The following is a 27,546-nucleotide window of genomic DNA, read 5'->3' on the forward strand; positions in this document are numbered from 1 at the left end:
CTGCAGGTGAAAGCATTCAGCGTGTCCTTCTTCCCTGCAGTGAGGCTGGAGTTTCACTCTCTAGGTGTGCATTAGGGATCACATTCCCAGGGTCATGCTCATACATGAGATTATATATCCCCAAATCTAGATTTTATTCCTAAATATTTTTAAATGCAGCTCTAATTGAGAATCACAAATGTGTGTCACTAAGTAAAAAGTCCATCTCTTCTATTTCACGTTGAAACAAAGACATTTTACTCGACAGAAAAAATGGATTGAGAATTCACTTTAATACATGTTTATTGGTGTCCTGCACTTTCAGTGTAGGAGGTTGGAGATGTAATAAAAAAGTTTCAAAATTTATTGATTCCATTTCATTTGAATCACTCTAAACAACCAGTGCTTTAGAGCTCAGAGAATTAGTGTTTACTGTCCATTACAAGCAAAATTTTAATATTACCTTTTTCGAGTCTGTTTAGAACTCCTCTCTTTTAAAATTCTTCAGATACATTCCTCAAAGTAAACAATACATTTCAATCTGTGTCACAATCAACATTGATAAGGCCTTCTTAACCATTTTATACCACCTCCACTATTACTTCATTGCAAAACACAATCTTATTTCATACTATAAATATCCATCCATGCACAAAACACAGGGGCCAGAAGTTACACATTAATATGTCATGTAGGCTTCCAAGACTTCCTTCACCCTCTGCAGGTTTATGGTACACTTAAAAAGATATCTTTAGACTTGGTCTACTTGGTCTTAAAATACAAATATACAATATCCATAAGCATAAAAAAGTAAAGCTAGATTGCCTTACCATTTGTTATGAACTGCTAAAATCTTATACATGTACAATATAGCATCATGCTGATTAATATACATATTAGTTAAATATATCAACCAATAATGGGGATGTGGCCAAGCGTTTTTGTTTTGTTTTCAAAAAGAAATTATTCATATATAAGTAAAAAGATTTTTAATTTAAACTCATATGGAATACCTGAACCACATAGACGTCTGTAAACCCTGCTGAGATATTCAGGTCAAACGGGGGCTGATTCACTTGAAAGGGAACACAACTCCTCATGGGTGATACCCAACATGTGCTATTCCCAAGAGAATGCAAATTTACCAGCATTCACATTTTCAGGTCTAGAACACTAATTTTTGCATCTTACATCTTGGTTTATACTTTTTGTATCAATTCATCATCCTCCATCAGAAACAATTCAGTACCTTGACACTGTCATAGATTTTTCTAAATAAGGAGATATACAGTACGAAGTGTAGATAGTGAAACAAATAAGCACATATATACAGTCTTTGAAAGGCATTTTTGTGACCATTGTAGCAGTGTTTATAGAAAACATCTAAGATAGTCACATTCCGCTGATACCACTGTATTGCAAACTGTCAAGCCACATTTCTTCTATTAAACTTGTACTGCATTTATATTGTACAACAGAAGAGAAAACGATCATTCTTAAAGTGTGACACAATTTAAAAAAAAAAAAAATCACTAGACTGAGTAAGGTAACCAGCACAGGGCTTAATTTTCCTGAGGTTTGTAAGAATTTTTTAAACAAAAATCACAGTGACCAGGCTAAACTGCAAACATACTGTTAAGTTTTAAATATACAGTTTATACATAAATTCTGTGCATGGTCGACTCAACTGTGTATGTTCACACTGATGTTTCCTTTAAATGACTCGCCACTGCATAATACTTGTATCTTTTCCGCCTGTGGAGATGAGATGGGTGTCTTCACAGAGAAAATCTACATTAGTTACATGACTACTATGTCCACCGTACACATGGCTTGGAGCCTAGAAAACACCATAGTAGTGAGAATATAAACTGTCATAAAAACATATCATTATAACATAACATAACATTCATACAATGAAACCAAGGCATCACATTAACTCTCTTCAAGCATTTTAAAATCAAATTAAATTTTAAATTTAATTGTAGTCTTAATCAACCTTAAGTAAATCCCTTAGGCATGTACATATTCCCATTCTTCCTTTCTCATTTGTTTTGTTTTGTTTTTGTTGGTTGGTTTTGTACATAGGAAAACTACATTTAATGCATTTGTGCAAGTTACGAGAGTAAATTTTTTGGAAATACCTTACCCTAAATTGTGAACATGGATATGAGAAGAGATGTACTTTGCCAAAATCATCCCCTGTTGACAGCAGTTTTCTCCCATGTGATCGACAGACAGCATTGATGTCTGTTCCATCTGAACCTTCAGGCCATACACCTGAAACACAGAGGGACTAATTAAAGGTTTCTATAATGGAAATAAAAGTGACAGCTGAAGTTTTTGTTAAAATATTAGTAAAGGCTTACTTATTAAAAAAAAAAAAAAAAAGAAAGGATAAAAACTATAAAAATAAATGCAGCTGAGTCAGTATGCATACTTCAGTACCAGCAAAAGACCAGATTCTAATAGGAAATCAAGCACATAAACAAGTACTTTATTCCCTCTAGTCAGCAAAGTGCTTTCTACTCTGAAAAAAAATTCTGATGAATTATAGTCATGTGTCTGAGGCTAAAAGAATGGTCATATGGTTATACAGAAAAATAACTGTTATTGCTTATGTAAGAGCAAACATACTTTCTTCATACTACTGTAATCTAACAAACTACCTATGTGTAATTCAACATACTTTCTTCATATTACTAAATTCGAAAACCTATGACACAAGATATATATAGTTTAAAATATTATTTGGTAAGTAATAGACCCCTTGACAAGAAACTAAACCTACTATAAAGTAAAATAAAAAGCATTTAAAAAATTAAGTAATTCTCCTCCTTCCTCATGTACTCCTTGCTGTTCTTGCACAAAGTGGTGTTCTAAAATTAAACTGTAGGCTCATCAATGCAAGGACCAAATCTATGCACCACATCTTTAAAGCCTCTGAGTACTTGCCTGTAATAAATTGTAATAGCAATAAAATCCAACCACTTACTGATTTTTTTTTTTGGTATGCAGTACTGTGGGATTTTTACAGTTTTCATAATTTTCAAATTTTATCTAATACCTACTTAACATAAATGATACCTAACTTTCAGAGACCACTGACATAATCAGTCATAGTGTGTGTGTTCTACCATTATGATGTGACAAAAAAAACACCTTGTCTTGGCGTTATGATTTTCAACAACTGTCCCTATGTCACACACCTTTTGTAGTGTCCCCCTGAAGTCCCACCACTTCAATGCATTCTCTTCCTTTGTTATTGCTCCTCCTATGTTATTACAGGTCAGGATGAGACAGTTACTGCTTGCCCTTCCCTCTCCTGGAAGGGTGCCTATGCCTGTGGGCAGGGCAGGAACACTCCAACTTCCCTTCTTTGGGCTACTGGCAACACCAAAGTGGGCATCTGCCCTGCACTGTGCAAATATCTGGCCTTCAATCCACATGCAGTTCTTCCCACATGCAGTCTTTATATCATTGCACCGCAGTTCAAAAGCATTAAGAAGTGATTCCCTGTCTTTACAAGGAATTACAAGTTGTTGTAAATAAAATGAAACACAAAGTACAGATTTGTGGACTGCCCCAAAAACATCTTTGCTAAATCAGGCACAGTAAAAAAGAATCTTAAAGAAAAGGAAGGTGCAAATAAGAAATATGGTGATTGCTACTTGTGGAATTACGAACATGTAGAATGAAGAGATACAGAAAAGCTGTTCTAAAGAACTGCTTAAAAAAAAAGGAGACTATGAACATTAAATGCTAGCTGAAAAGAGGCAGTCTTCTCAAGAAGTCACTATGACAAGCTGGAGATAACCCCCAAAGGAAATGTTTTAAGAAACAAGATTGCCATTTTGAAATATGGAAAGGATCATATTGGGGTTTTTCTTTAAGATCTTTGCGCTCTTCCAAAACTTAATCCAGTGCCTCACTGTCAGTTTTTCCAAGTATGTAAACTGAATCCCCTCTGCTGAAAAATTAGTCTTTTTTTTCTTCCCATCTTCAGCAGACATGGAAAGAGCCTATTTCCTTTTTCTCATTTAAAGACTGATGCCATGTTTTTTTTTTCCTCTTCTTGTCTAAAATCCATTCATTGCACCTCTTCTCCCAGAACAATATTTAGATGGATAATTATTTTTGCTAGTCAGCACATTATCTGTTGGTCCAATGTGCAAAAACCAGAAGTAGGTATTCCAGCTGCAACTGAAGCAGATACTGATAAACTGACAATTACTTCATATTTTGCATGGCATCATTTTCATTATACATCCCACTCACGCATCTACCTTTCCTACAACAGCAAGTGCTGTTGACTCACATTCAGTTTGTATGCAAGAATAATCTCATCCTTCTGTGCAGATCTGCTCTCTTGCCTGCTCTCCTCCATTCTGTATCTGTACAGCTGGGTTCTGCTGTTCGACTGTGTAACCTCCTATTTGTCTCTGTTGAATTGCCTCCTTTTTTCATACCATTCTTCTATTTCTCAAGACAACATGCTAATCCTGCAGCTTCATGCCACCTACAAATTGTACATGCTGTTTTATCACCCATGATATTAATAAATATATTCAAGCAAACATAATATGCAGTGTACAGTCTTCTAGTCGGTTTTGAACCCAACAGTCTGAGCTTTGTTTTGCTTGCAATGTTGTCAGGCTTTGCATAGCATGTAAGATTTCTTCTGTCCTCGTCCTTCCACTCAAATACTAATTTTTCCAGAACTGGGCATGTGATATGGACTGATGCTTTGGTTGAGTACCCAGCAGAACATGGCTCTTGCAACAGCATATAGATCAGTAAGTGTTTTAAAATCTTTAGTCCTTCACATTTACATGCGTTTGTATCACTAAAATATACTCCCTTGAACACACTTCTTTACATGCTGAGTGATTCCATTGGATCATCTCTAAACATTTCTAGGCTGACTAATCTGTTCCCATGTTTGAAGACGGGTGTTCAACAGATCAATGTTCACTTCCCCCCCTGCACTGGTTATGCTGATCTGCAAGTGCTATGTGTACTATAAGGGATTTTTTTTGGTTCTACTAGAGTGAGAAAATATCCCTAGTTTCAGTCAGCCAGTAGCTACTGAAAAATCAATACACTAGAACCCTCATGTCCTTGATGATGTGATTGCTACTTCTGTGTCCAGTGGGGCAATTCTGGCAAGCATTTCAACACTGTTCATACTGGCTGCTCTGAGGCCCCAAAGTACCAAATAGCAGAGTGACTTCCAACATTACCAGGCTGGTTTCCAATTTATAATTTATGAGCTCCTTAAATTTATTATTTCTAGCCACTAACTGCACTTTATCCTTTCTATATGGGCTCTGATAGTAAATGTATGATCCCACAGATACTGCATTTATTCTTCTCCATTTTTCCATTACTTTGCTTGTTCTCTGTGAGGTCCTTAATGGTCTCAAGATTATGCTAACCTGTTGTTTTAACAGATACAACAAGGTTCATCACACTCAGATACTTTGAAAATATCTGACTTCTAACTGCTTTCCCTACTGAAAGCAGAGGTCTTATCATTTGATTACTGGCACTAACTGGGTTAGCCATCAGACTGTAGGAAGTCTTATAATAAACACATATTAAGAAAGAAAAAAAAAAAAGTATCTTTTTTTTTTTTTTAACACTTCAGCCTTAGCTGTGTCATCTCCTCTTCACATAGCAGACCAATATTGTCATTGGCCCTTCTGTTATTTCTGTACTTGTCACAAGTATGCATTTATGTTTAGGCTTTGTTAATGTGTCTCCTTGGTCCTCCAACAGCTACTTTCTGCATTCCTCTTCCTTGTAGAAGAGGTCAATAACAGTTTAACCAAATTTGTGTCTTGCTGCCACTATCTTTCCTCTGGGCTGACAGAGTTTGTGCACTTCATACCATCTAAGGAATACCACATCTCGCCTTTTCTCCAACTTCTGATCTTCCCTAATAGGGCTTTGGATTTTCCCAGTTTGCTTCCCTGAAGTGCATTATTTTCATTTCATTGTTCATTTTCTTTCCTATGCTAAGTATCACACCTCCCCAATTCCACAACCATTTCTACACAAGATGCATTCACATTCTCAGTAGCTTCTTTCCAACACCCTAGAATAAAATCTGGAGGAAACTCCCCTTTAGGTGCTTGTCTTTCTCCTGTATCAGAAAAATTTTAAGAACTTGCTGGTTAGCCACTCTACTGCAATTCCTTTTCCAAGACACTGGGATAGTTAAAATCTCACATCATTAGTAATTCATGTGATTTGACTGATTCTGCTACCTATTAAAATATTCCATTCATTTGATCCTTCTGGAAGGATGGGCAACAGTATAACCCTGCCACCATTAATATTCTTTTTTGCATCTGTAATTAATATGCATTATCTTTGTAACTTCCCAGTCTGAACCTAACTGTATAGCTATGATTCCTCAGTCTCTATGGCACCATGTTCTCTCCTTGTGCATTACATATCCCTTCTGGGTAAGTTATATCCTTTTACTTTAAAATTCGATTCATTTGATGAATATCCTCACAATCTCTATTGCATCACTAAAATGATAATTGTGACAGGTATTAAAACTAGCAACTACTTTTATTTATTCATCATCGTTGTTGCTTTAGCTTACAATAAAGCAGTTCAGCATGGAGGATTGCAAGTGTGAAATTGTATATGCAGTTTTCACAAGTTCCTCATTGGCTCAGTAGATCATTTTGTTCAACAATCCGGCTCCAAAAGCTCATCTGTTGCAAGGGGGAAAAAACCCCTCTCAGGTGTGATGCTCCTCTCCTACGACTATGCACAAAAACCCACCCCATACTCTAATAGCACCATATTTTGCATGCATCCAAATATGAAGTAAGGAATACTCGAAGTATTTATCATCTCAGAATATCTGAACGTGTGATGCTAAATGCAAGACTTTGTAGCTCTGTAACCATGTCTCGGGTATACTCACTCAAACCCCAGGAATGTTAATTGTTCTGTAAGAGCCTTCATCCCTCATGTGAGAAATATATTATGTCAACATGCATCCAGTCTTCTAGGATTTTCTCCTTTTACTAAATCTGCATGCTCTAATGATACCCAAGCACTGCTTGTCAGTTAAATTACACAAAATTTGAGTGTGTCTTCCCAGCATATTACTACTGCCATCCCACCTTTAGTCTCTAAAAACATGTCCTTTCTGGCTGCCTTCAAACACATCACTGCATCAGTTGTACTTGAAACATGGGTGAAAAATCTTCCTTGCTGACTGCTTATACTAAACCAGACTCTTCTCAGAACTTCTATCACAGATTCCTACTTTATCTTAAGGACTCGAGAATTTGAAGCTTCTTGTACTCAGCTTTTGTATGATCTGTCTAGTTCTGCATTCACTGTGGAACAAATACAAAGCTTCAGAGTACGCTGGTGAAAGCAGCTCCTTCAAAACTGGCAGAAGAGAAGTCCCACAGAAATAAACCATCCTGATTTTGTTACATTTTTCTTCTTTCCTCTTGCATTCCTTTTACCTAATTTAATTGCTTTTATTGTATCAAAATACATTATCAGAACTTAATGATGGAGAATGTCATCCATTTTGTGTTTGCACAGTAATTAGTGCAAATGAAACTGGTTCTGGTAAGGGGATTTGGCCCAGTAGCTGCCTAAATAAAGAGTAATTCCATAGAACTGGTACTTTAAATTAAAAATTATGAGAAGCAGCTCTAGTGTGACAGAAAGGGCATTGATTTTGTCCTTGTCTCTCACTCATATAGTAATTTAATATTTATACTTGAAACTAGCAAGAGTATTAAATCAGTCTTTCTGGATTGAAATATGAGGACAGATTGTAATAAAAATGGCATAACAGAAGTTCTGTATTTTTCCCTGAAATATGAATAGTCATGTTTCATAAGAAAAAGTTGGCAATCCAAGTGTTTGTTAATAACAAGAATGGTAAGAACTTGTAAGAGGAAAAATACTTACCAAAAACATGGAATCCTAAAGTACAGGTGTAAGTGGCCCATTCTATATCCCTAGTTGTTTCAACACTCACTACTTGTTTACAAGCAGAGGGGATCCCTCAAAAGAAAGAAAAAAAACACATGATAACATTTTTAACTCTCAAATTGTATAGATTTTTGATTGCACCAGATGAATTAAAACATATGGTCTATCTTGGCAGTTTTACGGTCTCATTTAAATTTTAAATCTGTATTAGACTGCCTGAACTTTGCACAAAATGACTAAATATAATTCTTACTCACAGTATAAGATTTCATAGTCTCCTGAATTAGACACAAGATATTGTGAATTAACAGACCAATCCAGATGAGTAATGAAGCTGGAATGACCCTACAAAGAGAAAAATATTGTATTAACTGCACTAACAGTATCTCTCAATGTGTCAGTATTAACACTGTGCTACAAAACATGCTTAAGTTGTTAATATTGAACCATGAGGAAAAAAAAAAAAGGTTACTTACGGAACATTTGCCAACTCTAGTGTACTTTCTTCCATTTTCACTTACGCCATATATATAAATACAGTTGTCATGGGAACCTATTGCCAAGAAGTTTCCATCTATAAACACAAAAGTGAACTGTAATTATTCCTGTAAGAAAGAACTTCAGCTAATTTTGAAAAGTTAGTGTGTCACAGACAAGAGGAACTGCTCTTAAAGGTCTTAATACCAAAAAATGAGAAAATAAAACTCTATTTTTCATCTGCATATTTCAAGATTACAAAACAGTAAGTTTATGTAGCAAATACTACCCTTAAAACCACATGACACTTCTGGATGCAGCCACAGTCCATTCAGGGCTAACCTGATTGCAACAACCTGTGCAATTAAGTCATATTCGGTTTTTTGATTCCCAGTGAAACCATATTGATCATGTGGGAAAGGGAGAGAGGGAAAGGAAAACTAGGACTTAAGACACCACCCATTCGGTGTTGCCAATGTTTCACGGCATACTTATTTTCAATTTCAGTATGGCAAGTGAGGATTTATTTTAAAACAAACCAACTCCAAACTTAATAAAAAATTCAACACTTTTTAAACTAGTAAATCAACGCTCTCAAACCTGGTGAGTAACGCATTACAGACAGCTGTTCGTTTCCATCTGTGTGTACAGTGACCAAGTCTTTTGTTTCTGTGTCAAACACAAACCACCTGTTGTAAATACAGAAAGAGGCCAATAAATCTCTCCATAAGGAACTTAAATCTACTGTAATCTTGACCAATTTTCTTCTGTCAAAATAGCATAAGTTTTACACCAAGAAAAGAAAAACAGCAACTGCTACTCAGTTTGGTTTATTTTTACTTTAACACAAGGATAGTTTCTTTCCCATTATTTTTAACCATAAAAATAATCACACATTGACCCTGATATCAGTCTTCAGATTTTAGTCTGTTTTACTACGTATCATACATTAGAATAAAGTAAGCATTATATATAATGATGCTTCTCCTTTAATGACCCTTCTCTATGCTACACTGATGTTTAAACTGATGCCTACATTAAATCCTAGAGCAAAGCAAAACACAAGCAAGAATCAGGACTATTGTCTTTTGATAAAAGGATTAGCATTATTAATTTTTAAAAAATTAATTTACCAATTTTTGGAATAAATTTAATTTATTACTTTTAATTAACCATATTTAATGTGTGGAAACACATAGAAAGGACAAAGATAAAATTTGTATTTCAATACTTGCATCAAATTACTAAAGACAAAAAGAAAGATTCCTCTCAAAGCTTCTCCTTTTGATTTACTTTATTTAGTAACTAAAGTAAATTTAGTAACTAAAGTAAATCCTTTATTTAGGATTGATACACAATCCAAAATAATCTTGGCTCATAACCTGCAAGCATCCTGTATGTTCTCCATTAAATGGAACTGTTTTCAATACTAACAGCAAAGTCTGCCCTCAAGTGACATTAAAGGAGAGGATGGTGAAGGCACTCCTTCCTCCTATGACAGACAACCAAGGTTAAACCTTGCTGTTGACCCACTATGTGACCAAGGGCTCAGTCTGCCCTATAGAATGGAGATACTATCTTTCAACTCATTTTTGTCTGTATTGTTCTGCCTGCAGAGTGTAGGGCAATAACAAGTCTCTTAATATGCATTTTTACACTATGTCTAGCACAGTGGAACATTTGCCAAATTTTTGTTAATCCGGTTGTCACTGTATTAAAAGAAAATAAATCACTTGCTGAATTTTCCAATGAGCAACTTTTTTCAGTGTGATTTCCTCTGTGTTGCCCTACAGGCCTCAGAGGAGACCTCTGTACACATCTGCAAAGTCAACTCATTAACTCAGAACTCCTCTTTAGCCTCTCCTTTGCCACAATGGACACAAAGATTTAACATTTAGGTCACTGGTACGGTGACAGCACCTCCCACTGCTAACGTAGCCTTCCTGTCCTGTCCCAATCCACCTCCTCCCACTGATCTTAGATTGCTGCTCTCCCAGGGCAGAAACCACCTCTTCCTTCTGCATTCATGCAATGCTCCACAAACACAGGTCAAGACTAGGGTTTCTAGGCACTAAGGCAATACAAATAAATTTCACTCTGAAAATCAATAGAAATCAATAGGAGATTAATATATGTTACGCATGTATCGGCAAAACAAGAATATGAATTTGGACATGAGCTGGAAAAATCACGTAGTGCTTGTTGGTGCCCAAGGTGTAGCTCTGCGCATCTTACCTGCCGGTTAGTGTCCCTACTGCAACAACAGATGCCGAAGGATGAAAACCTGAAGACTGTGCTGGATCCTAAAATGTGTCAGAAGGAAGCACACTTTTTTACAAGTCCAAGTTATAACAAAAACACAGCTGTTATCTGCCTCAGGGACAGAGTAAGTCTCTCTTGTTTTTTGATTGATTGGGGTTTTTTTTTAATTCTAACCTGGGGGATAGTTTGCAAGTGATTTCAATAGCAGTAACATTGGCAAAGGCAGCTTCTCAACAAATCACAAACATGTAAGACATAAAAATAACTTACTCAATTAGAGCTGACCTAAGAATTAAGTGTCAAAGCTGCAGTATACCTACTGTCTAAAGAACAAGCAAGTACATAATTCGACAAAGGTATATGTCACTGCACAGAGGGGAAAAGCCTAACTTCTACGCACACCAAAGCCTTTTTCAGCACTTGCCAGTTGCAGCTTAGTGGGAGACTAAGGGCATGAACAGGGGTTCTTATTTTGACATGCAATTTTTAAATATTTTATTTTATATAGTATATTACTATGGAGTCAGGTAGAATTGCACTGGTTTTCTTGCAATTTAAACATGTACCTAAAAACCAAGGTAAGCACTATCTTTCTAATACTTGTTCAGTTATAATATATGAGCTCCAGAACTCTTCAGGTTATAGCAGAAAGTCTCAAAATAAATAGCTTATTTTTTCTGATACCTGCCAAAAATAATTTTAAAATGTAAGCAAAAAAATTTAGTAACATATCTCACAAAAATGCTTATGTCCTTAATTTTCTATATTCTAAAATAGTATCACATTGTAGGCATTTTAGTAAACCTGTCCACATTTTCAGAAAGCTGTAATTACCAGCCCTAGAGGCTACATGTAAGGGATATTCTCATTAATTTTAAACAAGTGACTAATTTGAAACACATTACTAACTCTAAAGAAATTTCAGAGAATTGTTGAAATCCAGGATTTCTATACATATGTTCTAAACCACTACAGTAGTCCAGAAAGGAAAATTTCCTAATATTTTAAAGTATAATTTCATAAGTAAAGGCTAAAATATTCTCTTGAATAAACCAGATGTAAATATCTGAGCAGTAACTTGTACTCATAACTACATGAAAAAGCTTTTACATAGATCTCCATGACAAAAATAGGTTAACATGAAATGATTTATTTACTCTAGATAATCAGTCACTGATTTATGAAACAGTCTCAGACATTTCAAGTGGTTAATAAGAGGATTATTGTCAAGACTGGTAACAGAAATCTTGTCTTAATGAAGCAGTGTGTACTTGGAGGGGAAAAAAAAAATCTTAGTCTAATTTAACAGTCCTACTGCTGTTACCATCAACGTTTTTCAAAAGAACCAAGGTAAATAAAGCAGTTTCTTAAACATTTCAATAACAACAGGTTCTTAGAGAGTGTCTTATATTTGCAAAACCACAGATAAATATTAATTGAAGCTCACGCTAAGTCATAATCAGCTGAACTCATTTTGGTTTTCAGAGGATGCAAAGAATAAAACAGTGGAAAAGATGTCCTTTTTTGAGTTGGCTATTATTTAAGTAATAATAATTCTGAGATAGTAGCTTATCTGATTAATAGAGTTGTTTCCCATATTGTACTTATCTCCACTAATGATGTTTCGCTATCAACCCAAACTTCTAAATGCTCTCTTCTTTAAAATGCAAGAGAGCAAAGTGCCAAATTTTGCACATCTCTTCATGCCTATGCGCCCTCCTCAGTGTATCACTCCCATAATGAGAAGTATATCAGAAGTACTAATTTCCTATTCTTCCAGCTTTTTTGAAAGTGTATGCAAGTATACAAAACCATACACCTTTACAGTGAGCAGTGTAAAGGATCACGTTAGTACCTGCAACTGAATTACATCATCATTTTTTTCCGACAAAGAAGAAATTTGTTAGGAAAGCATAAAAAAATGATACCAATTATTTTACTCTCCCCTTCAGGATATTTATAAATAAGCCCTGCAAAACCACTTTCTAAATAAACAAATAATTCACCACTTCTAAATAATCAAATTAAGTCTCCACAAAAAAAAAAAAATCCAAACCAAACCAAAACAAAACAAAAAAACTACGATAAAGACCAGAAAGGTCTATGTAGAAGTTTCTGGTCATGTCATTGTTTGAGACACTCTGAATTGTATGTGAAGGAACTGCTGCAATCAATTGTGTTCATGTTCCATACCATACAATACAGTACACTACTACTGCTGCATTTCAAAACAAAAAAAAGTCATTGGTTTGTCTTTTTTTAGAGAGTATACCAAGACAGATCCTGAAAAATTCTGTTTATAATGGCTCACCGATTTTTACAAATACATTTTATCACTGAAGTTCATAGCCTAAGTGTGCTGGTATTTATTTTATCTTGCATTTGGCATCTTGGTAACAGTTCAAGAGATTTTTCAAGCACATTATTTTGGTGCGTCTCAAGATTTGACCATTCCCCTAAGGCCCAGCTACACTATTTCTAAAGACTAAAGGTAAGATAGCTTATTTTTAAATCCAACTCATATTAACATATCTTAAACCCTAAAATGATCAAGAGGTAGGAAAATGCAATTAACTGCCTGCCTCTCAGGCCAAACTCTTAGTATTACTGATTTCCATTTTTTTTACATTAAAATAACTACTTTTATTTTCCTTTCTTTTAAGTTCTTATACTACAGGTCAATCTGTCTCTATAGCTGAGAGGCACTGAACTGTGAAAATGTGTTTCCATCTCTGGGGCAGTGACTGTTTTGGTCTCTCCAATTAATTTAGAAGTTTCCCATGTCAACAAAAATATGGATCTTAGAACAACTAACCTTGCTTAGACAGAATAAATTCCAATTTCCACATTCACCAAGCAAGCATGATTTAACAAGTGCATACAAGTGGAGCGGGATACTATGAGACAGTTTGGCAAACACCATTTTGTCAAGACTGCTTTAACCTGATGCCACTGCATACACTTACTGCAGATGCATTGTATTCAATAAGTGTTGTCAATATTAGCTTTAACTTAAGGCATTATGTAGGCCTGAAAAATCATAGAATGTTTGGGTTGGAAGGGATCTTAAAGATCATCTAGTTCCAACCCCTCTGCCATGGGCAGGGACACCTTCCATTAGATCAGATTGATCAAAGCCCTGTCCAACCTGGCCTTGAACACTGCCAGGGAGGGGGCATCTACCACCTCTCTGGGCAACCTGTTCCAGTGTTTCACCACCCTCACAGTAAAGAATTTCTTCCTTATATCTAGTCTAAATCTACCCTCTTTCAGTTTAAAACCATTACTGCTCATCCTATCACTTCACTCCCTGATAAAGAGTCCCCCCTTTAAGTACTGGAAGGCTGCTAGAAGGTCTCCCCAGACCCTTTTGCCTGTCCTCCTAAGGAGGTGCTCCAGCCCCCTGATCATCTTTGTGGCCTCCTCTGGAACTGCTCGAGCAGGTCCACATCCTTCTTATGTTGGGGACCCCAGAGCTGGACACAGCACTGCAGGTGGGGTCTCACAAGAGGGGAGTAGAGGGGGAGAATCACCTCCCTCGACCTGCTGGCCACACTGCTCTCGATGCAGCCCGGGACATGGCTGGCTTTCCGGGCTGTGAGTGTGCATTGCTGGCTGTCAGTTTTCCATCCACTGATACCCCCAAGTCCTTCTCCTCAGAGCTGCTCTCAATCCACTCATCGCCCAGCCTGTATTTGTGCTTTGGACTGCCTTGACTCATGAACAATCTTTTTATGAAAAAAAGTTGTATAATTAATATTTTCAAAACTTCATGTAAACGAATAAAGGATTATTTATTACATCACACATAAAGCACTTTTGTCAGCAATATGAGGGTCATCTATAAGTTACTGGCTACAATTCGATCTGCAAACCTGTGTATTGTGTGTATATCTATATCTATATCTATATATCTACGCCAGGTACTGTTTCCTTTTTCCTGAAGCAATTTTTGAACCTTTCCACTATACAGAGGGTAGATAAGAAAGACTGAGAAGTAACTCATTTACTGTGATCAGCACATGTATCTCCAAAAAAGCATACTCTCACACCTGTTGAAAAAAAATGTGAAGGAAAGACTGAAAAAAATGTGACAGTGGCATCTTAAAATAGAGCAACACCACTGTCTCTGAGATACAAACAAATGTCTCTTCATGGGTAAATATTTAGGAAAGTGATCACATAACAAAAAATGTATCCTAAAAAATCAGTTCCTAGTGACACCTGGTAATCAAGATCACACGTTAGCACAAAGCTATTAGAGTCTGCAGATGCAAACCTGAGTGCCTGAGTATAAAACTGAGCCCCACTAAGTATTCCTTCAGTACCTAATTTCATACCAGAGATAGGACATGAAAACCTAAAAACTACAGTTGTTTATTTGTGAACAGGATGTGTAAGAATACTAATGAATTATATATATAAAAAAAATTAAGTCCAAAAAATGTCACCAAAAAAAAAATCTTTTCCTTTGTAATTCTAACTATCATGCACAGGATAGTAGTAATCTGATCAGAACTACTTCTATATGCTAAATATTTCCTAACTTTATATTTGTGGTTCTCTTCCTAGTAAAAAAATATAAATGTGAACAGCACTGTACACTTCTATATGATACATCATATGGAACCGTAACACCTAGGATGTAAAATTCTTTTTTAAGAGTTTTACATCCATTTTCAGAAAGACAGATTTTATGACTGTCATTTTTTTCCTCAAGTTAATACCTTAATCAATAATCTTATGAAAACCCCAAATTACTTGTGAAGTCCTGTAAGAGGAGGTGAGTTGTGTTTAATAAATTTATACCTCTATAATCTTGTTCCAGATAGGACGATGTGTGGTAGCATCCCAGAGGGTAATGTGTTTGTCATGCCCACAAGTGAAGAACTGAGGTTTAGAGGAATGGACTGCAAGTCCCCAAAGCTCATCAGTGTGACCCTACACAAGCAAAAACGTTTCTTGATAAGGAAAGTACCATCAAAACTAAACATTTTTAAACAGGATTAAAATGACCAAACTATATATTAAAGCATTACAAAAATACGTTGGTGCAGATAGATACATATTTATAATGTTATTTATTCCCAAAAGTACTGTAATGCATATTATGAAACTTAATTTTACGCAATACCTTTACTGCTATTACACACTTAGAAATGTGCTTGTAAGGCAACAGCTTACCTGGGTAATTGGGAAAAAATCTCCTGATAGCGTGCCCTGTAGGACAAAGTTTCTAGTGGTTCCTATTAATACAACGTCTCCTTTTCCCTCTGCTACTGTTCTTATTGGACCAAACTGCTCTGGAATCTGTGGTCATAACAGACAAACAGATAGTCAGACAATTAGTCAAGCGTTGCTATTTTTAAAGACATATGGCCTCGCAAATGCATTTATTAAATGGATTAATATGTACGCCCGACTTTCAAAAGTTTATAACAACTTGCATCAGCTCAGTAACTGTCTTTATAACACTACAAATAAAGACATCCTTATCTACAGAACACTCCATTTGTAGAAATAAGCCAAGTATTTCAACAAACAGCAGAGGTTCCTTCATGCTGTGTTAACTCCATCACATTTTAATTGCAGCTGTGATATCAGACTAAGCATTTCTACTCAGATAGTGACAGGCTTTGTAACATTAGTGCTTTCTTGCAAGGAATGTTTTTTTTAATTGCAGTCTCAGTTCTGAAAGAATTGGTGCAAATCTCCAATATCAAGTGTAAGGGACGATGTAAAATTTAAAATAAGAAGGAATACCACTGTATGAACAAAATGAGGCCATGGTTGGAAACAGCACAACAAGCATGTACCTTGTGCTGTATTAAAAACTGAATTACCAAAACAGACATGCCAGTCCAGTTGCATAAGTATTTGTAGATTTAATAATATATAGTGGAGTTGAAACCCTTCCTCAGAGTTTTATGCTGATTGCTCTCTTATATGCAGTATGTAAACAGTCAGGTAGTTCTGTCCAAATAAATCTCGCTTTCAAGTTCCTACATAGCAACTGAATTCATTTTTGGAATTTCTTTTTTAAATAAAAACCAAACTAACCAAGAAATTAACGAAAAAATGTAAGTACTAAAACCCCTCAAAAATCCTCACATCATTTTGGAAAAGAGGAAAGTACAAAAACATTTTAATAGTGTAATACTCTGAAGTGAAAAATTCCCTCACATTAATTGCAAAGAAAGGAAGAAATAATATGAAAAAGTAGGAATACAAGATTTGTTTTCCAGTTATCTTAGATGCTAAAAAGAAAACAGAACATTAATTAATGGGCTATCACAAGAATGATCTGACAACTCAAATGATATTGTATTTTACCATTCATTTTCTTTCCTACAGGATACACATCCATAAGAAAAAAAAAAAATATTCAAAAAGCTCTGTTCAGAAGACAGCTAAAATTTCATTTTGAGTAGCAGAGTAATTTCATGATAGGTGATATCACCTCAGTTTTGTGAAGTTTTTGGTAATTTCCATTCCAAGATATCAGCTTTCGGTCTTTTCCACCTCCTGATACTAATGTGCCATCTCGCAGCATGCACAGCGCAAATATACCACCCTCATGTGCCCCCTGAACTGCATGGCTTATTCTGTTGGTACCTGGATAGAAGGAGAAAAGACATTAGTACTGAAATACTCAGCTTAATAGCTCCTTTTCCCCCATTTTTTTTTCTCTATTTCTCTACTACCTGTCAAGAATTATCTGTCAACAATGACAGTGGCAGGCATGGAGTGCTGCACCAAAATGTACAGATTCACAGAAGAAACTGAATTGGTACATCTTCAGAATATGTTCCCCAAATCTCAGAAATTAAAAGTATACATATTCCTCAGTCTAGTTCAAACACAAACAGGTTCATTTAACCTTTCATGGGTATTTAATCTAAACCGTTGGACACCACATTTGACCTGCAGCAGCACTATGCACCTTATCAACAAAGAAACCATAACCCAGTCACTTGTTATCTTCCAAGGATATTCCACAGCCTCCAGACACCAGACTTGCACCAAGACCCAACTAAGCTAGAGGTTTTTGTACATCTAGCAGAAGGTACTGAATCACTCTCTGAAAGAGCCTGTACTTCTTTATTGATTAACAAGCCTTATTCAAGTACCTTCTTAGACTCAGAACACCTTCAAAACTAACTACATTAGATTAAATATCTCTAATTTGATGAACCATTACTATTATGAAGTATAAAGAAACAATTACTAGTGATTCTTTTACTGAAATGTATACCTTGCATCAAAGCTTGGCTAACTTTATGTTTAGCAAAAGCAAGGGGCTGATGCAAGTTAGGAAGAAACTACTGCTTTTCCTTTATAAATCCCATTTGCTTCTATCCACATCTATGGATATAATGTGTCAGCTACAAGTGATTTCTATTAAGAGAAGTTTTTGCTAAGGGTACTCTGACCTGGTGGAAGCAGCCCTCCCTTGAACAGCCTCTGAATCCAAAGTAGTGAAGACATAGAAAGTATGCTGTACTAAGATAGAAAAACAAGAATATTTTTGTCCAACCCAAAAGAACCAGCAGAGGGGAGGAGGTCTTGCAGCACACAAAGAATTCCCTTTCATTCCTGGGAGAAAGGGCAGAAGAGGCTACTTGCAGTCACGGCAGAAGTTAGTCTACTGGCATGAAAGGAAACTGGCCCCTGAGCAATGCACTGACCCTGACATGACAGCAGCTGCCATCATCTCTCTTGTCTGCTGGCAGTACAAAATAACCAAGAACAGGGAGATGTGACTATGCAATTTCTAAACTCTGTTTAGAATGAAAAGTGTTCAAGTGTCTTCCTTTAAACTATCACAGGAAAAAGAAAAGGGAAATAAAAGAGGAGTTACAAACACCATATCCACCCCTTTCCTCAACTGTGCTGGTCAAAAGGAAATAATTGGCTGATAGTCCCTGGATGAACAAAAGTCTACAAAACCAGTTCAGTAAGGCTCAACTGTGTAACTGGTTCACTGTGTTGCTTCCCAGGTCTTATAACATTCAAGTATCTTGGAAGAGGGCACTGAGTAAATAAGAAGCAGCTGTCATCCATATCCTTTCTTCCTTTACTAATAAGGCCTCCTTTAGGGGATTCTCCTTATTCCTATGCATGGCATCTCAGGCACTGAGGAAACGTTTAGGATGTTGCTGCTGTTTGCCTTCTGGCAGGCATTGCCTTCTGCTGCCTAAAAGAAAAAAAAAGTCTTTTCTTACTAGAAAATGCTCTTTAAGAAGTTTGTCCTATCCATCTGTTCTTTTGAAATAAAGCTGAGGAATTCAATTAGATCTGCATATATTTTAGCTTCACTTCCTAGGAAAACAAATAAAGCTATTTGTTGTCTTTTTAAAAGTGTATGTCAATACGCATAATTTTTGCAAACACTAGAGTGACAGTATAGGAGACTGGAGATTACCAATTACATTACCAGTGTTTCTTACTATCACACTGATTAAGGAAAATAACTTTTCCTGCCATTTCTTACTTCAATAAAAGTCATACATGCTGGCATAACCATAGTGAACACATTCTATAGAATTTTGTGCTGTAGCAGTCAGGTATATATATGTTCTTTAGGTGCTCATAGAGGAGAATCCAGACATAATCTGCTGGATTGGTCTTGGGAAAGAACACAAGATAAGCAAAATTTATTCTTTGTAAAATGAGGTTAAGCTCATGTAAACATTCACATGTTAAAATTTCACTATTAACTTCAATCTTGTCTTACCTTTCCCCCAAACCAAAATGTTTCCACTTGAGTCTCCTGTAATAGTATCACCATTTTCAGAAAAGGTCACACACAGGACAAACTTTGGCTTCTCTTGTTTCTGCACGGTTATGAAAAATATACACTCACAGCAACACACAACCCATTCATTTTAACTGTACGCATTGAAGTAGTTTAGTTTAGTCTTATACAGCTGTATTATTACTTAAATACCTACACAGAAGTTAAACACATTCCTACAGTCTGAACAGTTAATCTGTGCAAAGGCAAAAGACACATCTGCTGAGGTTGGTGTCCCAGTCCCGCACCCTTCAATTACAAGTTGTGATAGAAGTGAGAAGGTCTGCCAGCTTTTAAACACAAGACCAGGAATGCTCTGAGATAAACCAAATCCCCCAACTCGTTCATAATCCCAAAGACTTTAAGTATTTAGAAATGGCCAAAGATGCAAACAAGTTTTATTACTGTAGTTTTTAACCCCAAAGTTTCTAGGAGAAAAATATTATTAGAGAGTTTGGCTGTAATGTAAGAATTAAGAAATCATCTCTTGAAAGAATCCTAAGGTTCAGTAATGGAAATGTTGCTTTGACACCTTGCATTTAAGATGCTGACAGCAGCAAAACAGTGAAAAGTATAAGGGGACAAAAAACTTCACTAGCTAATAGCTTCTAAGGACTTTATTTACAATGTTTGTTGACTATCAGTGTGCATGGCCTCTTTCTTCCTCAAACTAAGAACTGTTCTCAACTAGGGCCACCACACTTTTCCATCTGCAACAATCATTGAGCGTAACAGAGACGTATCAGAGGCAGAAATCTGCCAAAGTAGCTTAGGAGATAAAATGAATGAAAAATAAAATGTAATGAAATTTAAATGCATTATCTCCTCCACGTTTCACACAAAGTATACTAATTGACATCACGAAATAGTTGTTTTGACTATATCCCCAAGCCACAACTCCACAAGCAGCTATCTAGGCCCTATTGCAGTTAACCCACAGTCCCCACAAACATTCCTCATTTGTGCATGCAACTGATGCAGAGTGCAGCCTATATTTAATAACAAAACCAAATCAAGACCTTGAAATTAAAATTATATTTAGCAAATAGTGGCCAGTTCAATTTGTATTTGAATTACATACATGTACGTATCTGAGCAGAACAGTGGAAAAGGGAAGAATATTCATGTAATTTATGGGGTTTTTGCAAGTCTCAACTCTGACAAAATTAAAAAAAAAAAAACAAAACCAGCATATATTATTCTTTATATAATTTTTTTAACCTGACATAAGCACAGATTGTTTTAAGATAATTTTATTGGGGGAGGGCACAGTGTAAAGAATATAGGAAAAAGAATGCAAGGAACAAAATGGTAATTGCATTTCAAAACTTCATTGTGGAAGTTTTACCTGTGGAAAAGTTCTCTGTGCCATACCATGAATGCTACCTGAGTTTCTGCAGAATTTTAATAACGATCAGTTGCTTTGATTTACTCAAATGTTATTAACCCTTACATCTGTGTGACGGTACCATTATCACAAACATAAAATCAAGGAAAAATTTTATTTTACCTCAAATAATCCTTGCTTTTTAACAAGGGAATTCCCTTCTAGTGTCCAAAAATAAAGGTGTGATTTTCCACAAGTAACTATTATATTTGTGTCAGTAGGGTGAAAATCTGCAGCAAATACAGCCTCATTAGAGCACTTGGAAAGAAAAAAGAAAAACATTGTATCAAAATTTAAAATCCAAAGAAAACAAAACTATATGAAATGGTTCTCTAGTTAGATTAACTGATCAACTCCCTATTCAAGAAAAATTCTGAGCTATTTATTAGTGTAGGCTGGAATACTTTGGTAGAATACTTTGAAGTCAAAATATTTCATGTTTTTTCAAGTTAGTATCAGAAGTTATCCTTCAAAACTATGTCAGATAATGAGAGGTTCAACACTAAACATTAAGATGTTTCTTTTCTGTACATGCTCCTGTCATTGCTGCCTAGACTTTCTAATCAATTCTAGAATGACTACAATAGCAAAATTAAAAAAACAAACACAAACCCTACTGGGATAATCTCAACAGTATTTTCTTCAGATTCTTTGCCTTTTATAAAATTAAAGTCTTAAAAAGGCACAAGATATTAAATATAGAAATACATTTTATGACAAGAAATCCAAATCTACATACAAGCAATAGTACAAAATATATTATTGCAACACCTTGACATCTGCCAGCTTTTCTTCTTTCTGCCAGTCCCACACAGAAAGTACGTGGTCATTTGAGTCATCCACAGAGCACAGGCTACTTCCTCCATTCTGAGGCAAAACATGGAAAAATATTAATGCATCTCCCAACCAACATTAGAAACATGTAAATACACATTCAAAATAATTAGATACTTCTGTGTAGGTGCAAATGTTTATCCATATCTACACTTCAACTGTTATACTTTTAGTTATCCCATAGATCTCCATGAAATACAGTAATTTATAGGACCATCAAAAAATAGGGCTAAAAAGGGACCTAAAAGAGAAACTCTTGCAGACTGCAGACAGACTTTGTCAGGAATGAGGTAGGTATCTCGTTCCAAACACTCAGTGATGGAAATTCCCAAGGCAAACTACACATCAGGAAATTCCCAAGGCAAACTACATGTCATTATCTACACTGTTAAGAAAACTTTTCCTGACATACTGAGTTTCTTTCTTCACAATTTAAACCAATTACTTCCTGTCATATCTGCTATGGACAGGGGAGACAATTTTACTCTTCATATAGGAATAATGGATCAAAATCAGGGAACATAGTAAGAAACTAGAAACCAATTTATTCCTGATAGGTGTCTTTTTTATAGGTGTATCTTCTATCAGGCTTTAAAATCTTATTGACCCTAATTCCTTCAGGCTTTCTTCATGCATCATATTAGCTAGATGTTCTCCAGTGGGTACCCGTTTTTCTGAAGTACAGATCCAAAGACTGGATGAGGAACTCTAACCAAGAGTCTACCTGAACTGAGGGGAGGTGACCGACAGTGGTCTCACTAGTGATGGAAACTGCTGTACAATCATCAAATCTTTTTCCAGATAGCAGCTATCTGGAAGGTACTTTTTGGACCATTTTTCCCAGTCCTTGGTGTTTATACCTTGCTGTGTGTCTAGAGTGTAATAAACTATCAAGTAATGTCTAATTGCTTTCCAAATCATTCAAATATGAATTTTGTATCCCGTTGCTGTGTTAGCTTTGACTGCAGATGAGCTTGCTGGAACAGACTGAGCCTGTGGTTACACAAGCACTCCCTTGGCAGCAACACTGACACAAACAGCCCTTCTTCTGCCACCCATAGCAAGGCTGCTTGTTGCTGAGTCACCAGAAAAGTTTGGGCTAGAGTAACCCTAGCCCATAGAGGGAGCCTGTTTGGGAAATTGATCCATTTGGGGGCAAAAAAAAAAAATCCAAGCAAACTCTGCTTCATTTTGTTTATACATAAGGATGTATGGTTGTTTTCCTAATGAATCAGGGTCCTAATACACATCTCAGCCACAGCTATAAAAATAACTGTACCAACACAACTCATGAGGTGGGGCAGAAATAGGACTCAGTAGCCTGACGAGAGGGCTGTCTAAAATGAGATAAGCAGTACTGCTACAGGATGGGATGGGACATGATGTTCAAAACAAGGCTAAGCTCTGACTGTGAAATCACAGCATAAAGTAAGCATACTAAAAACTTGCTTTCTCATGGTATCTGCCAATAGGGATCCTGTTATTTCTTCCTTCAGAGAGATATTTACAAAGTATTTGCTTGATATTCCTTTTTATTTATCCTTTAAAGCTGATCTTGAGCTGGGTTCTCTTTGACCTTTGTAGTCTTAACCAGCTCTCCCAATCCACAATATTCTTTTCTACCTTCTTTGAAATATTGTCACCAATAGATTTCAAGTACTTGTGATTACCTTCACTGAAGTATATTTTGCTTAGGTAATACACCATTTACTCCTCTCCTTCTTAAAAATGCTGCAAGACAACCAGACACCATCAGGTACACCACTTACAGACTCTTGTTCTACACAGAGGGTGTCCATGTCAGGCTACAAACTCCTGTTTTCATATGGGACTTGAATGCCACCTATGTCATTTTTATGCCACATTGTAATTTTTTTACCTTCTTGATAGAGTAGAGCTCAAAGGATGGTGCCAAGAGTCTAAGAACAGGATTCTGATTCTTTACAATCCTTTATCCATACACCTTTGCTGCTTTCAAGCAAAAGATTCTGATTCTCCTATGGGAGCTCCAATTTTTTAAATCCAAAGTCTTAAGTAAGGCCATTATAAAGGTCCTTCATTCGTAGGCACAGTATAGGATGTTAAAAGATGCAGAGAGTAACTCATGCAGGGAAAAATGCAACAGGACAATTAAAGAGTACCGAGGATACTGCAATTTCAAGAACACAAGTACTTTTGCAACTATTTGTCCTGGAAGAAATTAATTGTATTTTATAGTATGCATAAGGTAGACCTCTGAGGAGGCTAGGAGAGTGCTAAGCTTAACAGCCACATAAACTGCTGGAAACAACTTGTCTGCATGGGTTCCTCCTCTAAAACAGAAGCTGAGAGTAAGGACAGCTTGGAAGTTTGCTTCGGTCAAGGAAGCTAAATTTGAAAGATTTCAAAGATCTGTTCAGCAAACATTCTTTATATGAGTTTCATTTACTCTACTTACAGATTTAGAAAAAGCAATGCAAGTGACAGCTCGGTCAAAAAACCCCATTCCGATGACGTGCAGTGTATTCAGAGTTACAGAATCCCAGACACGCACATGTGGTGGCAATTGCTATAAAACAGACACAGAGAAAAAAAAAAAAAAAAAAAAAATCAGGATTTAAAATAATGAGAATGCATCCAAAAAACGTTTTGATACAATTTAAGGTACGAAAATTATCAAAACTTCTCTACAGTCATCTATGTTAAGCACAGATGCATTACATATGATTTGCTGGTTACTGTGCCTAGAACCAGTATCTGGGACTGACTATTCAGAGTGTACAGCACATCAGGTCTCACTGATCTTTTTAGTTCATTGAAGTTAATGGGCACTGAGACATCCTTCAGTAAGTGAAAATCAGTGATGACCTTGCAACATGGGGCCTACTGGTAGGTTGAAGATTATCAGTTTAAACTGTAGCAACTGAGGTAATTCTGGTCAACATCAAACAGCAAAAAAGATTAAGAATTTCTAAAACATAATTTATTTCAGTGTCATAAAACTTGGTGTAGAAAAGAACTGTACAACTGTAAGCACAACTAATTTTCCTTCTGTACATAAAATTCAAGCTATACATAATGGCCCGAGGTGAATTCCCTATGAAAAGCAGGTGGCTCCCCCTCCCTCCCTCCCTCCCTCCCCTCTATCTTTGACTTCGGCACCACAGAGCCAGCCAGCCCCACGCAGGCTGAACCTCGTGGAGACAGAAACGCCCCTCATCGCCACTAGAGGGCAACCCCGGGAAGTACTTGCCGGTTAAGTTTTATTTTAAAAATAGCGGAGTTTTACACAGTAGTCTCAATCTCTGCAGGAAAGCAATAAAGGCCATGGTTTATTTCCCTTTTTACCCTCCCTTTCAAATAAAGTGAATATGTTTTATTACAATGTCAGAAAAAAAAAACTAAAAAAGCAACAGCAATCAGTCTCTCTTGCTAATAATTAGTGAAACTGCCCTTAAAAAATAAATTAATGAATCGGGGCCACCTCAGTATCTCATATAGATGGCTTTTATATAAGCTTACCTATATACCACTGTCCTCTCAAACACAGACATCAGACCTTTAGATTTTATTTCACAAATCAAAGGTAAGGAATTGTATTTACGAAGTTAAAAAAAATAAATACAAGAGACTTCTCCAACACACAATAAAAATTAATAGTTTATGTTACTCAACTAAGCTATCTTTACATAAACCTTATGTTGCACAACTAGGATTTCATTTTCCTCATTTACTTAAAGCAGTTAGCATACTGACAATCCATTTTTATCCTAAAATTCATTGACATCTACCAAAAAATTTGGAATAGTTTGGCTGTGACATCAGCTGCATACTCTGCTAAGTGACTTTTTCCTCATGCTTTTCCTGCCTCTGCTTGTACCCATTCTTTCTCACTTGTCTTAGCATTTTGGAGTAATGTTCGTCTTACTCTGTTCAAATAAATTCCTAGCCTATAGCTAAGATTTATGATAATACAGGTAATAAGAGAGAGAAAAATATTCTTGCCTAGATGACGGCAAGAGTAAGAATTTTTATTTTTTTTTCAGCAAACAATCCAAAGCCATAGTGCACAATCTAATCTCCACTGCTTTTTCTCCTTTTCCCCACATCCATTTGCCCTCTCAGGTCAGCTCTGTAGCCTCATCCTTCCCCATTTCTTTTGGAGACCAGCTCCAAATTTACCTTCAGTTTGTATAAGCAATAGAATCAGAAACCACTCATTGGTCTTGATCTGCTTGATAGCATATTCTTGTGAAATACAAACAATTATATAGCAGTAAAGGCATCACTCACTTTTCCATCCTTGGATGTTCCTGCAACTTGACCTGTTGCTATAGTGATCCTATCAGGATGTACAGCCAGGCTATAGAAAAGAAAGAAAGGCCAAACTTAATGCTATTTATTATCTATTTCATCTAACTTTTACTTAAGCCTGTAATGAATAGCCTTAGTCATATAAAACACACAGCATACAGGCAAAGATTTTAAAAATATAAATACAGAACTGATAAAAGAATTTTCATGCTCTTTTACTGAAAAACATATTCCCTTGTGAACAGGGTGGTAATTTGGTTAAGCCCTAATACTGCAAAGTATGTATCAAACAAGCCTTAGTCTAACTTACATTGGGATTCATCTCATCTAGATTAAAGTGATTGCAGCATATAACAGGTTTACAATTTGCGCTACTTATCTAACTTCAGATATTTCTAATTAGAGGTTGTAGAGACCTGGTCAGTACAGATAATGCTGTCTAGCAACAATTTTCCAGAACAAACACATGTGTAGCCACTCCAGCATTGCTCTTCAGACTGTATTGACCAGATATTCAGTGACTCTTTTAGGGAGATAACTTCTCCCCAGTATTTTTCAAAGGTGGAAAAATGTCTTTTAGTAATTAAGAACCAGGATAGAGACATTATGAATTTTGATTCTAAAAACTAAGATTTTAAAAACTGCAATAAATGTTAACTAATGTGTCTAAGGAAAAAACAACCTAAAATCTGTATTAAGCCTGGAGTACAGACCTGTTGCCCCAAATCCTCTCTTAATTATTTTTTCACTGCAGCTGCTTTGCATAAAGTTCTAGAGGCAAAGTGCCATGCAAAATGAACTGTGGCAACAATTCACTCAGCTTTATAATGCAGAAGGGTATCCTCTTTCTAATAAACCTGAAAGCTCTCAAATATCTAGAGTCACAAAATTTGAAAGAAAGAAATGAGATGGAACAGGTCCAACTTAAAAATCTCCTTGTAAAACAACTAGATTATACAAATAATTCAATTTTATGAAACATGCTCACAATGCAACCAGATTTGATTATCAGTTCTATTTTTGGCTTTGAGGGACAGGTGTTTCATAATGCTTAATCTAAAGAAGGGATGTCAAACTAATTTCATATATTAAGGCCCATCAGATAATCTGGATGTTCTTCTTCAGCTACACTCAGCAAGCAGACAGATACCATCAGGATAAACCGTATGTTTATTTAGATTCAGTATAACAATATTTACTGCTACCTAGTCTCCTCTAAGACTGAACACAGCTAAATCATTTTGAAGCCCAAGCTGGCATGCCTGCACGGCAGCAGACAAGCCAGGCTGCTCAGGACGAGTTTCCAGGTTATCTACGAAGATGTAGACATGCCTGAAGACTACCAGAGAGACGGCAGATGAGATTAAAACTGTTTTTTTGATTGGACTGAGCCTAAAGGACCTATATCTGTCACCCACACCAAGGGAATACGAATAATGAATACAAATCCTACTTAAAAAGAGAAAGGAGAAGAATCTAAAGAAGTTGTTAATGCCATATCATCCTAAAAACAGAATAATGAAAATGAGTA

The 27,546-nt window shown here is 36.1% G+C and overlaps 1 protein-coding gene across 20 annotated transcripts in view; it reads right to left on the reverse strand.

Annotated features, from left to right (window-relative positions):
- Positions 1-253: 253 nt before the first annotated feature.
- The window catches only part of EML1 (echinoderm microtubule associated protein like 1), a 130,714-nt gene continuing 103,421 nt past the window's right edge, over positions 254-27,546 (reverse strand). For all 20 annotated transcript variants that reach the window (XM_026848924.1, XM_026848932.1, XM_026848928.1 and 17 more), the window contains 15 exons: positions 25,995-26,064; positions 24,160-24,270; positions 21,660-21,755; positions 21,012-21,146; positions 19,442-19,541; positions 17,165-17,319; positions 15,889-16,014; positions 15,514-15,645; positions 10,678-10,745; positions 9,043-9,131; positions 8,442-8,539; positions 8,223-8,310; positions 7,942-8,037; positions 2,129-2,259; positions 254-1,819 (listed from right to left, as the gene is read on the reverse strand). In XM_026848924.1, the coding sequence (XP_026704725.1) occupies positions 1,694-1,819; positions 2,129-2,259; positions 7,942-8,037; positions 8,223-8,310; positions 8,442-8,539; positions 9,043-9,131; positions 10,678-10,745; positions 15,514-15,645; positions 15,889-16,014; positions 17,165-17,319; positions 19,442-19,541; positions 21,012-21,146; positions 21,660-21,755; positions 24,160-24,270; positions 25,995-26,064 (1,621 nt within the window). In that variant the 3' untranslated portion in view covers positions 254-1,693. The remainder of the gene's footprint in view (positions 1,820-2,128; positions 2,260-7,941; positions 8,038-8,222; positions 8,311-8,441; positions 8,540-9,042; positions 9,132-10,677; positions 10,746-15,513; positions 15,646-15,888; positions 16,015-17,164; positions 17,320-19,441; positions 19,542-21,011; positions 21,147-21,659; positions 21,756-24,159; positions 24,271-25,994; positions 26,065-27,546) is intronic.

This window comes from Athene cunicularia, assembly GCF_003259725.1.
Source record: "Athene cunicularia isolate RWA chromosome 5 unlocalized genomic scaffold, athCun1 chr5_part1, whole genome shotgun sequence".
NCBI lineage: Eukaryota > Metazoa > Chordata > Aves > Strigiformes > Strigidae > Athene > Athene cunicularia.